The sequence below is a fragment of the Echinops telfairi genome, unplaced genomic scaffold, assembly GCF_000313985.2.
Source record: "Echinops telfairi isolate 266 unplaced genomic scaffold, ASM31398v2 ScPeMD7_7412;HRSCAF=8450, whole genome shotgun sequence".
Taxonomy (NCBI): domain Eukaryota; kingdom Metazoa; phylum Chordata; class Mammalia; order Afrosoricida; family Tenrecidae; genus Echinops; species Echinops telfairi.
The window spans coordinates 18,973,184-18,987,098 of NW_022111312.1; the positions used below are offsets into that span (position 1 = coordinate 18,973,184).

Sequence of the window (13,915 nt, forward strand, 5' to 3'; positions counted from 1 at the left end):
AAACGTAAGCGAACTACAACTCCCAGAGGCGACAAAAGCCTCCACGCTATGGCGAAGGTCCCCATCCGCAAAGAACTACAAGTCCCAGAAAGCACTGGACGGACGGATGCCCGGGGAAACTTGCCGCAAGTCTGGGGCTGAGAGAAGGGCCGGTCGTTTCAGCGCTGGAGACAAATAACCCCATCCTCAGCCGACGACGGTGCCAAGAGGTCCTGCTGCCAGTCAACAGAAGGAAGGCAATGCAGACTCAGACGAATACAGATCCGACTTTTAGAACAAAAGGCTCCACCTTCCGAAAAAATACAATTCCCAGAATGCAAGAGGCCGGCGTCGAATGCGCACGCAAACAAAAGCTACGGTTCAGGGTTAACTACACTTCTTAGAGGACACTGGCGCGTGGAAGTAAAGGGCTCCGCCCCCAGACAACCGGGAGTCACAAAATTATTTATTAGGGCGCCTCAGCGGCCAGCTCCCCAAATGCACGCGGGAAACCTCTGAGAAAAGCGCTGCCAACATAGGATAAATGCTTTTCCCAGAGCCACCCCCGTATCCAGGATAAAGTCTCCATCCTTTGAGAAATATAATTATCAGGCTACAACACATTTTCGTGGCCTGCGCCAAGATATAATAGACACCCACCTAATGGAACTACAATTTCCATGAGGACAGGTGGTCTCAGGACAAACGACTCCATCCTCAAACAACTGTAACTCCAAAAGGCCCTACCACTACTCTAATGGCGAATGAAAACTGTGGCAACCAGCCTCAGGCAAATACAATTCCCAGGGCACAATCTAAGTTATTTGACAAAGAGTGGGGTTCCACCTTTAAACGACATTACTGCCAAAATGCACCTTGGCGGGGTTGAGCCTACAGCGACTTGAGATGCCAGATACACACCTTGTAAAACTACAGTTCCCAGAAAATGCAGCCACCGATCCCTTGCGATGAAAGGCTCTAGTCTCTGACAACTACAACACCCAGAATACCTGATATGGCGCCCGCCACGACTGAGGCCAATGGTCGCTCTCTTTTAGAAAAACTACAACTCCCAGAATGTCCAACACTAAATACAAAGGGGGTACACCTTGGAAAACCACGGTTCCCTGAATGCCTTGGAGCAGGTCAACTTGGCTGGAAAAATTAGCTTAGAACCTCAACCCTAGTTCCCGAAATCCAGTGCGTTCGAGGGAAAGTTGGTCTCGACCTTGAGATAACTAAAGCAGCGATGAAATGTCCAGTGGGCCTGGAGATGATGGCCTTCATCCTGATTTCCCGAGGTCCACTGCAGACTCCATTATGGCTCCACTCTCAGATGACTACAAGTCTTAAATACTACCCCATGGTCCCCACCTATGGCCACATAGGACACCTTCAGTTCAATGAACCCTGTTGTAAATGTTGCAGCAGTTAAGAGATCTCAGCAAGGTGTCAGAGGACAAACTTATTTGGCCTGCGACCAGATTCAGCTATGCCTAAGCCACTCTGAATGATTAAAGCCATGGGTTTTTACCGCGCGGTAGTTACATAATGTCGTATCTACTTGAAGTGTAGGGGTGGGGTCTAGCCCGTCAATCAGGTCACAGCTTGATGGTGCCTCCTTGTGGGCATGATTTCCTCATAAGGAGTGTCCTGGGAACAACCACCAAATGGGTCCTAGGGGCGTTTGACGAGCAAATTAAAGAAACATAAGCTATACAAGGACTCACCTTTTCCATGAAGACCAGTACCAGAGAGTGTGAATGGATATATCTCTTAACAGATGTATGTAATTTGTGGCTAGCAAGCCACGCATATACATATGTAACAGGAAGCGTTTTGTATTAGAGGCATACATACAACAGGAAGGGGACTTGCTAAGAACATACACATAACAGGAAAGTACATACATAACACAATGGGCAGGCTTTAGGGTTAAGATGGCAGCATAACCTTGGTCTCCTCTGAACTGGCTTGACCTCAAGTGTCAATGAACTCTTCTCCAGGGGAGAATTCAATGTCCTTATTAGAAGGGAGTGGCCCTTACTTAAGGTGGGGTGGTCTGACTGCTCTTGATGGCAGACAACCTTCATGCAAATAGCCTTCAAGAAGTTAACTTTCAAGCAGTGTAGCAACCATGTGCTTACAAGAAACACCTTAAAGTTGGTATTATGGGGGACATTGTGGAGAACAACTTTATTTAGGAGAATGTGACTGGGATTCATCTTCAACCAATGAACATGAAGGCCTCCCTCCACCAGTGTCTCAGCTTCCTAGACTCCTAAAAATATGAGTGTAGAGAATTTGTCCACATACTCTCTTCTCAGTTGTTTCCCGCAGGTAACAAATGACTTAGTGAATCTGACTTTATTTCATTAACATGGAAAATTAAGTTCAAGAAAGAAAAAAAAATGTCTTGGGCTTTGTAGAAACTGACTGTGTGTTTACATTACCTGAATAACCTCATTTGGAATCTTGCCACATAATTTCGTGACATTCATTTCCTTGAACCTTTTCTTTACAAAATTTTCATTGCCATCCAGTTGATGCTGACACATAGAACAAGGTAGAACTGCTCCTGGAGTTTCCTAGACTGTAACTTTACCAGTAGAAAGCCCGTCTTTTTGCTACAAAGTGGCTGATGGGTTTCACAGTCCAACACATAACCCCTAGGGCTCCCAGCCTGGTACAAAGAGGCTTCAAAACGTTCACAGAAAGAAAAATGGCAGTTGACACACAATGGCATTTTTCCATGAACCTTTTTGAAGCTCCCTTGTAGTTGTGAAAGCAATCTGTTCCTGTCATTTCCCTGCTTAATTTATGGCTAATCTTAGGTATAAAACATTTTTCTTAACAGTGTACAAAACTGCATCCTCTACATCCCTATTCTCGAGCGTTTCTTAGCCTATGCGAATCCAAATGTCATTCTTTGTGGGTCCTCGGGCTGTGAAAAATTCCAGAGCTTTTATTTCCTTGAATAAAGAAGTGGTTTTAAATAAGATGCTCTCCATAGAGAATCTGGATGATGCCACCAGTTGTCACTGACGCCAGCAGAAATAACTGACTCTGAAGTGACTGTAGAATGGATACTGGGAGAAAACAGGTGCAGCAGTAAATGTGGTTTGCCTCACTAACCTTCCTTTCTTAGGTTTTCCCCGAAGGAGGCCACCAGGCTCACAGAAGAGCAGCTCCCGAAATGTTATACAGACGAGGATCTAAGAAGAGAGAGACAGATTATGGAGGCCATGGGGATCTCTTCAAGGAAGGGCTTGCTGCCCAGTTCCAGGAAGTGTGATCAGAACACAATCTCTAGCTGTCAGGTTTCTCAGAGCTAATCACGGCAGAGTTGCTTCACCTCGGCTGCTCTCTTCTCAATGCAACCCGCTGCTGTTACGAAGCAGTGCAAATTAATAAAGGCCTGGCCACCTTCAGCTGATGAGAGACACTTTGATGTGCAATTTTTGCCTCAGAGTTCACAGTTGCTTCGTGACATTTTTGTCAACTTTAAAGAAAAAGCTTTACTTTAATGTTAGATTATTTCCTTGCCTCCCACTTTACAGGTGTTAATCTCTAATAAACACCTTGCATGTTGCCTTAGTTATCTAATACTATTATAACAAAAATACAATTGGGCAGCTTTATAAAATAAATTTATTGTCTCACAGTTGAGGAAGCTAGATGTCTGAACTCAGATTGTTGGCTCTGAAGGAAGGCTTTCTCGGTTCACTCTGGGGAAGGTGTTTAGTCTCTTCTGAACTTCTGCTCTTGGAAATCTTCACAAGGCTTGGTTTATCTCTTCCCCATGACTTCTGCTTTGCTCCACTGTTTAATCTTTTGTCTCAAAAGCGACTGATTTACATACACCCCAATCTTGCCTCCTTAGCAAAGACAGTCCATTACCAAATGGAATTTAAAACCACAGGCAGAGAGGTAAGAATCTTCAACATACAGTCTTAAAGGTATAATTCAATCCACAACACAACATGGATCTCATTAGCTGCGTCCAAAGAACTCAACCTGTGACAGTGTTTCACTTCCTCTTATTTGGTTGAGAATATCTCCATTGCCGGAACACAATTTAAACCAGCTGAAGAAAAAAAAGGTGTATCTATTAGGACATTTGGGGGATTCTCACAGAAACATTAAACGAGGCAAGAAAGGGAGGAGGTGAATCTAGATATCAACAAGACAGTTTCCTGACGCTGCCATGACGGGTTCATTCTTCTTATTGCGGACCACATGGTAGAAAACAGCCACAGGCAAACCCACATGAAAATACTACAGCTTCAGCTCCTAAAATTATGCACACACACACAAACTGTCTTAATGTTCAAAAAGATTTTTAAGAGAACAGATAAAACATGCAATGATTATATTATTATAATGAGACATATTTGTACAGGTTCGTAAAGGTCAAATAGGCATTAATAGAAACAGTCAGCTGCAAATTTTCAAAGTATAAAAAATGGTAGACATTTTATGAAACTATATGTAGGTTAATGAGGTCAGAAAATACTGTGTAGGAGGAAAGACAAAGTAGTTAAAAGTGGTGGAGAGATAGGCACAGATTTCCATAAAAGTTTTGCATACTATGAGAAGATTACACTTTACGTCAATTAACCACAAAATATGACAGGGGAATGTAATCAGAATTGCACTTAAAAACATCCATTATATACATGTGTGAAAATGGACTAAAAGAGAAGAACAAAGGCACGAGAAATTTTATATACAGTTGTTACATGATATAGATGAATTCATTAGCATTTAAAGGCCAGTATTAGGGGTTCGACATCTGAAAACATGTTGGGAGCATATTTGTAGATTATCCAACCTACTAAAATTAACAACATGGATTTTTATTGCTGGAATAACCAAAAAACATAAACAAAAACTGAGGCCTCAAATATGGATTCCAAATGTCTTGACCTGATCTATATTCTACTTAATAAAGGTACAGTTAGATGAATGAGGTATTCTTTGGGTACATCCCAGGGCTCTATAAATGATCTTGATATCAACTACAGGAACGCATGGATCTATAGAGAGATAACGGTCAGAAAATACTAAGAGTCCACACAGAAAAAATGAACAGCAGGACCTCTGAAATTTATCTCAATTTTTTTAACTATGCCTTTAACAGTACTCATAACTTGGTTAACTAAGTACAGATGGGCCTCACTAGAATTGTGCACACTTCCAGATCTAGAAGAATCAAAATGATGGCACACCGTGGGCTTCCTGTCCTGCTCCATCTCAGTGTCACTTACTGTGAGCTGCAGAATCAAAAAGCCATTTTAACATTAACATCAGGTTTCCAGACTTTCGGGAACCCAATGTTAGATACGGCCTTACTATAAAAATTACCTATAAACTTATACTACTTGACCAAAACCACCACCCCCCCCCATAACCCAATAACAACAATAAAAGGGTTAAATGGCTTGGGCAGTTTATCAAAGATACCATCCACACAGCCAACAAGCACATGGAAAGTTAGTCAACAGATTTAGTCATGAAGGAGATGGAACTCAAAACCAAAGATAGTACCCCACCCCTACTCAAATGGGAATAAGTTCCACAAAATTAAAAGTGTTGCTGAGTCTATTGAAACGGAAACTTTCGAGGCGGAACTAATTACAAGGATCTACATGTGACCTCCTCCCTGGGGGATGGATAACAGAAAAGTGGGTGAAGGGAGACTTCACACAGTGTAAGATATGACAAAATAATAATTTATAAGTTAACAAGGGTTCATGAGGGAGGGGAAAAGTGAGCTGATGCCAGGGGCTTACATGGAGAGCGGGTGTTCTGAGAATGATGAGGGAAACAAATGTACAAATGTGCTTTCTACAACTGATGTATGTACGGATTGTGATAAGAGTTGTATGAGCCCCAATAAAATGATTTAAAAAGAATCTGAAACCTCAATTCATTCCAGATAGGAATGTAAACTGAGGAAGCATTTCTGATTGCGGTGGCAGTTTGTTAGTTCCTTAAAAAACTGAACACAGACCTACCTTGTGGCCTAGCAATCACAAGTCTGAGTATAGAGCCAGAAGTAGAGGATAAAACAAAATACACCTGTAAACTACTGTTCACCACAGCACTTTCAGAATAGCCAAAAGATGGAAATAAACTAAATGTTCATCAGCTGAGGATTGGATAAACAAGATGTAGCACAAACATGGAACGAGACACTTTGCAGCTATCAAGGGGAATGCAGTTCTGGTGAATACCAAAGCATAGCTAGAATTTGAAAACATTATGCTTATAAAAATATACCAGTTGCAAAAGGGGAAAAAAAAATCAGCTCAAAAGAGAAAAAAAGAAACCAAAGATTATCAGAGAAGCCCTGGTGGCATAGTGGTTACCTGTTGGGCTGCCAAACACAGGTCAGCAGTTCACAACCACCATACTTTCTGTGGGAGAAAGACAAGACTTTCTACTGCCGTAAGGACTCTTGGAAATCCACAGGGGCGGTTCTATTCTACAGAACTGACAAATGGCAGTGCGTTTGAAGGACAGGAGGCAGGAGTAAAGGGGAGATTTTTGTTTGGGCAGCATTTATTTTAATGGTGGTGGAATGTTTTGGATAATTAACCATACTAGTGGTACAACCTGAAAGAAAATGTAATCAATGCCAATGATATATGAATATGAACGCTGTCAAAGTGAATGTCTGGTGTTCATATTTTAACGATGACAAAGAAAAGATTTTCATCTTGATGTGGTTTGTTCAAAGAATCAAGAAGAAATGTAGGGCCATGTTTTCACTGCTGACCACCAAAGTAAAAAACTAACATTATGAAACTAATTTCTAAATCAGGGCTCTTACTATACTTAAAACAGTATAGAGCTACCATGAGGTATGACACGATTTATCTGGGTACTCAGAAAAGATCAGATATTCTGATCAATTAGAACCCAGTGCTTTCTTATGAGTAACAAATACTTGGTAGAAAAGGAATATTTTGCTCTTGGGTTTTCAGCTTATAGGACTGAGTATTCAGTCCAGCGAAAAAGTAACCGCTTAACTACTTAATGGCTAATGTAATATTACAGAATTGAAGTGAGGAAAATGAGGAAAAAAATAGTGAACAAAGATTTGTGAACTTTATTCATGGTCTCCAGACTCAATCTCTGGGACTAAAGATGAGATTCATGATGGAAGGGGATAAAGTGGGGGGGAAATTAAAACAAAAAACAAAATAGGGAAAAAAAACCAAAGTAGGATGAAGAATTTTACCCTGTAACTATTTGACATGTAGGAATATCTCGTTACTACCATCTAATAAAAGGATGCTCCAAAGGTAGTGAGAAAAATAGGGCTATAAATTTGAATATGAATAAAAATTTTAAATTTGGGTTTCTTAAAAAAATGTGTAAAATTGGATTTGGCTTTGAAATCATAGTATGTTGCTTAAATTTTTTAAATGAGAGTAATCTTGTTATGGTACAGAATGTTATCCACCATAAATATGCAACAATTTATACACAAGAGAAAAAGTTTGACTCTTCCAGGTTTAAAATCAAGGTTCCATGCTGAACTCCTGAATTTCACTGCCATAACAAAAATACTTGACCTTATCAAGCGACACCATAAAGCAAAAGTAACAAAATGGTAACTTAAGACACAGTTCCCGCATTCTCACTAAGAAACATACTTACATTTGCAGGAAGGCCAAACAGGCTTCTATGAATATGTCAAAATTGTCCCCGATTGAAAATTATCTGTATTTTACATTTTCTGAATAGTGACTCTAATGTGGGTCCACCTATCTTTTCTTTTTTAACAAAATAGAAAACATGAACAACATAACAGCAATACAGTGTCCACATTTCATATTAAACTGATAACACACATTTTATGTGTTTACACACTTGACACTTGAGTGTATGAAAGTGGCGAACTAAGAGAAAGAGATTATGCACAGCACAGTATTTACCATTTACTTCATTTTTTCCTTATTCCATGGCAAGTATAATTGTTTACGCATGTTTATTAACAGTTTTACATTAGCAATTTTTAAGATTCTGAGATTATAGAAGACTTTAGTTTGTGCTTCTATCAAGAAATTGTCAAGTAAAACAAAAAAACGTGTTGCACCCATCTGACTCAGAGTAACTTCATGTGTGTCAGAGAACTGTATCCCACAAAACATTCAACAGCTGATTGCTGGAACTTAATCATTAACTCTGTTTATCCAAGTAACCAATAGGAGGATTCAAAAGGCCAACCTATTTCTTAGCAGCCAAGCACATTAACCATTTGCACCTTCTGGAGATTCTAGTAACAACAGACCTATTAATTACATGTGCAAACAAACAATAAAATGGACAAAGTATTGTTACAGACTATTCGGCAATTTGGTTAGATGCTGTTAAATTGACTTTGCCTCATAATGACTCAGTTTGGAAGATTAGAGATTCCCCACATGAATTTTTGTTTTTGTTTTTAAAGGCTGTAATCTTTACAGAACCAGATTGCCAAATCTTTCTCCTAAGGTGCTACAGGGTGAGTTCAACCAAGCAACCTTCCAGTTAGCATCCAAGCACCTAACAGTTTTGCTACTAAGACTCCTTTAATTAGACATAAGTCCTAATACATCAGTGCCACTTTCATATTATTAAAATGGCAGTTTGACACATCAGAGTCAGTATAAGGCATATGCATTTCATGTGCCCAGTTATAATATTCAATTATGTAATTATACATATGATTCAGTGAAAATATGCCACAAATATTACTAAAGAAATTCTTATTCAGATATCGCAATGAAATAATTAATTCACATATCTTAAAAGATACTTAATTCAAAATGGACAACTGTCAAACGTTTAGAATTGGGTATTTTTGGTACCCATGTCAACAAAAAGTAGATTCCTTTCCTTACAGCATTACTTGTAATGGAAAATGTTTCCAGTGTCTTTCAGCTGTTAGGTTATTCCACAACATGAATTCTCCAAAATAGCTAGATCATGTGCAGAAGTGAGCTCCCCATTTAAAATTTTCATGTAATATCAATTCTGAACGTCTGAGTGTATAAATGAGTTATCATTCCCTGAAGATTATAGCTCACTTACTACCTAGCACGTTAATCATTCATAGTGGCAGAAGTATTATCAATGTGGAAAATTCCAACGGTTAATAAAATCTGATCTCAAGAAAGCTTTTTGATATTCAAAGGAGGCATAGGTTTTCTCCTTATGAATTATCTTTTGTACGAATGTTGACTACGCTTGTAAATCTTGAAATCCAATGCATTTATAAGCTCATTCTACACTGAGTTGATATTTATGTATGCTTAGCTGCTAAAACCTAGATAACCTTGTTTACTACTATAAGAGAATTATGACACATTACTTGGTAACTGTTATCTGAACAGTTGACAATAACTGCACTTTCAGTGGACTATCTGTCAAATACTAAGAGCTGTAGTTCTATGACTTCTTTTTTGTGTGAGTTCTCTGATGATTAATGAGCTGTGACTTCTGAGAGAAGGCTTTTGAGCATTCACTACATTGATAAGGTTTCTCTCCTGTATGGATTCTTTGATGATTAACAAGCTGTGACTTCTGAGAGAAGGCCTTCCTACATACACTGCATCCATAAGGTTTCTCCCCTGTATGGGTTCTCTGGTGTGGAATGAGATGTGACTTCCGTGAAAACGCTTTGCCACATTCATGACATTCAAAAGGTTTCTCTCCTGTATGTATTCTCCGATGATTAATGAGACTGGACTTCTCCCTGAAAGCCTTTTTACATTCATTGCATTCATAGGGTTTTTCTCCCGTGTGAGCTCTCTGGTGCCTAATTAGCTCTGATTTGTCAAAGAAAGCTTTCCTACAAAAACTGCATTCATAGGGCTTCTCACCTGTGTGAATTCTCTGGTGAGTGTTGAGCTGTGATTTCTGGGAGAAGGCTTTTTCACAGTCTCTGCATTCATAAGGCTTTTCTCCTGTGTGAGTTCTTTGATGAGTGGCAAGACTTGACTTCTCACCAAAAGCTTTTCCACATTCACTACACTCATAGGGTTTCTCTCCTGTATGCGTTCTCTGATGGGATATAAGATGTGACTTCTGACAAAAGGCCTTCCCACACTCACTGCACACATATGGTTTTTCTCCTGTATGAATTCTTTGATGATTTGTGAGGCTTAATTTTTCACTGAAGGCTTTGCCACATTCACTGCATTCATAAGGTTTTTCACCTGTATGAGTTCTCTGATGTCTAACCAACTGAGATTTCCTGCTGAAAGCTTTCCCACATTTATTGCATACAAAGGGTTTTTCTCCTGTATGTGTCATCTGATGTGATATGAGATGTGACTTCTGAGAGAAGGCTTTCCCACACTGAAGGCAGCCATGAGGTTTCTCTCCTGTATGAGTTCTCTGGTGGTTAATAAGACTTGACCTTTCTCTAAATGCTTTCCTACATTCACTGCATTCGTAGGGTTTTTCCCCAGTGTGGATTGTCTTGTGTCTAACAAGCTCTGATTTCTCAAAGAAGGCTTTTCTACAATCACTGCATCCAAAGGGTTTTGTTCCTGTGTGAGTCCTGTGATGTGTAATTAGCTGTGACTTCCTGCTGAAAGCTCGCCCACATTCTCTACATTTAAAAGGTTTCTCTCCTGTATGAATCCTTTGATGGTTGATGAGGTTTGACTTTTCACTGAAGGCTCTCCCACATTCATTGCATTCATAGGGTTTTTCTCCTGTGTGTGTCCTCCAGTGAGACAGCAGATGGGACTTCCTGGAGAAGGCTTTTCCACATTCACCACATTCATATGGTTTCTCTCCTGTGTGTGTCCGCTGATGGGATGTGAGCTGAGACTTTTGGGAGAAAGCTTTCCCACACTGGCTACAGTCATATGGTTTCTCGCCTGTATGAGTTCTACGATGTGTAACAAATTGTGACTTCTGGGGAAAAGTTTTGCCACATTTACCACAGTCATAAGCTAATTCTTTTATATGTCTGCTCTGATGTTTCATGAGACTTGATTTCTTGGTGAAACGTTTCCTACATTCAAAACATTCATAAAGTTTCTCACCTAAACGGGTTTTGTGATAGATGACAATCTGTGATTTCCTGAAGTTTATTTTATCATATTTATCACATTCATATTTTAACCAAGGATTCGTTTCCTCAGGCTTGGTGTGGCGAAATAACTTATCAAAGACATTGAAGTCATCAGGCACTGTTTTTTTATAATCAGCATTTGGATTAATTAAATCTAAATGATGTTTTAAAATTATTCCATCTAAATCATCTTCACTGTGTGATTTCCTTACAGGAACAAAACTCATGCTCAGATTAATTTTTTCCCCACATGTATCACATTCATGACTTTTCACAGTTTTCAGTTTATCCTGATGCAGGTTATTCTGATGCCACAGAACATGACCATCTACTTGCCAGACGTGTTCTATAAAGAAAACAAAAAAAACCTGTAAATTTTCCTAAGCCTGGGATTCCTGAACAAAACATGAGAAATGTTATGCTGCTTTTAAAACTGTTTCTTAGTCTGAAAGAAGATGCAACAATGTCTGTGCCCTAAGTAATAATATCACCTTTCAAATGTGCTTGACACAATTGATGTACGTATGGATTGTGATAAGAGTTGTATGAGCCCCTAACAAAATGATTAAAAAAAAAAAAAATCACCTTTCGTTGTTTAACATGTTTAATGAAAGAATGTTAAAAATACATTAAGGGCAATAAAGGCAAACAAGAATTGCTCAAAGAAGTATTGATCTCAAGCAGAAAGCAAATGTTTTGTGAATGATGATGGCAACAAATGTATAAATGTGCTTGACACAATGGCTGGATGTATGGATTGTGATAAGAGTTGTATGAGCCCCCAATAAATTGATTTTTTAAAAAAAGAGAAAAGAATATATAACAATAGCTTAAATAATAGAAAAGATGATACATGGAGTAGTTCAGTCAATATAGTTCATTAAAGTTCCCTATGATTTAAAAAAAAAGAAGTATTGATCCAGTCACCTCACAGATTAATTCAGCAATACCCAATAAATGCCTACTATGTTCTAGGCAGTGTGTGATATGCAGAAAGACACAGAAAGAACAGGCCCTTGCCATTAAGAAACTTATATTCTAGTAAAAAATATACACAATAAACAAGTAATACTAAACAATGTAACTAATCAAAGAAAATGAAGCGATTTGATAGAGTAATTAGCAATAGGCAATTCACGAGCAAGGATTTAGAAATATTACTTGTGCTTTGCCCTCACTCTCTTATTGTCAGAAAGTTTTATTGAAACTAGCTATAACTGTACATAAACTAAAGGGGAGTCATTTCATCAGAACAAGAAATACATGTTTTATGGTGAGAAATGGTGTGCAACAGGGTAGGATCATTTTATCATTCTTATTCAATCCATAAGCTGAGCAAACGGTCTGAGAAGCTGGACCATACGAAGAACAGCCAATCAGGACTGGAGGGCGGCTCATAAATAATATGGACTACAAAGATGACATAGCCTTGCTTGCTGAAAGCTAAGACGACTTGAAGTACTTACTGATGGTCAAACACAACAGTATTTAGTATAGATTAGACTGCAATATAAAGAAAACAAAAGTCCTCTTTTTTTGGAAAACAAAAGTCTTTATATACTTAGACCAATTAAAAAAAAAGACTGCAGCTGTCAAGGTTTTCATTTTACTTAGATACATAATCAACACTCGTGGATGCAGTGGTCATTAACTCAAATTAACAAATGTTACTTTGAAAATACTATAGTTTGGTTCTAGTGCACACCTTAGTTCTCAATCACCTCAAATTTATATGAGATGTGGGCAGTGAATAAGACCAAACAATACATGGTTCATTTGAATTATGGTGCTGTCAAAAAAGACTGAATATGCCACAGACTTACAGAAGAATGAATAAATATGTCTTGGAAGTATAGTCAGAAAGTTCTTTAGAAGCAAGGATGGCAAGATTTCATCTGGACATACTATGAGAAAAAGCCAGTTCCTAGTGAAGAACACCATGCTTGTCAAGTAGAAGGTCAAGGCAAAAGAGGAAGAACCTCATCGAGATACTCTGACACGGCGGCTGCAACAATGGGCTCAAATATAACAAGAACTGTGCTGATGGCCCAGGACCAGGCACCGTTCTGTTCTAGTATGCACGAGATTGCTATCAGTTGAGACAACTCAACGGCACCTAACAACATACATATCTTCAACAACATTACCAAGAAAGCAGTATCATGAAACATATTTGCTGTTCCTTCTGGGAGACTTCACACAGCTTGCTCCCTGCACATGTTTTATGTCTAGAGCTGGTTTTCCCATGCTATCCTGTACCATATCTCTTAAATATGGCACTCTCTGAGAGAAAAGCAAGTATAAGGAAGCATGCATAAGAATACCTCTAGACTCTCTTTCTGATTCCACATCACTGTCATACATGTTAGCTGTGAGTACAAATGACATGCTTAGTCATGTGATTTTTTCACACGACACTCTGATCATGGGGGCGTTCTTTCCCAAAACCCATTTCCATTGAGTGGATTCCAACTCATAGCAATCTTAAAAGAGGGGTTCCAAGGCTTTGAAATCTTTACAGCATCAGACAGCCTCATCTTTCCCTTATAGAGCTGCTGGTGGGTCTGAACAACTGACCCTGTGGTTAGCAGATCAACACTTAGCTGATAACTACACCAGAGCGTGTTGAGAGCAGTCTTAGGCTACCCCAAAAACAGTGCTTATTTGTATAATTCTGGCAGCTAAATTAAAAGATGATGTGCAACAAACATAAGCATTTAATGCTTAAATATTGAATCTTCTCAACTAAGTTATATGCTTCTGAAAGCAATTTCCCAGATTACTAAACTTTACGTTCCTTTTTAATAATAATTAAAGCAGTGGGCCTCAACTAGATGGGGTACATAAAAATCA

General features: G+C 38.9%; 1 protein-coding gene across 5 annotated transcripts in view; it reads right to left on the minus strand.

Moving 5' to 3' along the window:
* Window positions 1–3,612: 3,612 nt before the first annotated feature.
* The window catches only part of LOC101655369 (zinc finger protein 84), a 22,779-nt gene continuing 12,476 nt past the window's right edge, over window positions 3,613–13,915 (minus strand). For 4 of the 5 annotated variants that reach the window (XM_045296788.1, XM_045296789.1, XM_045296787.1 and 1 more), the window contains one exon: window positions 6,439–11,408. In XM_045296788.1, coding sequence (XP_045152723.1) covers window positions 9,424–11,408 — 1,985 coding nt within the window. In that variant the 3' untranslated portion in view covers window positions 6,439–9,423. Of the gene's footprint in view, window positions 4,067–6,438; window positions 11,409–13,915 lie in introns of those variants that run through there. The other variant, XM_045296791.1, reaches the window with a different exon arrangement.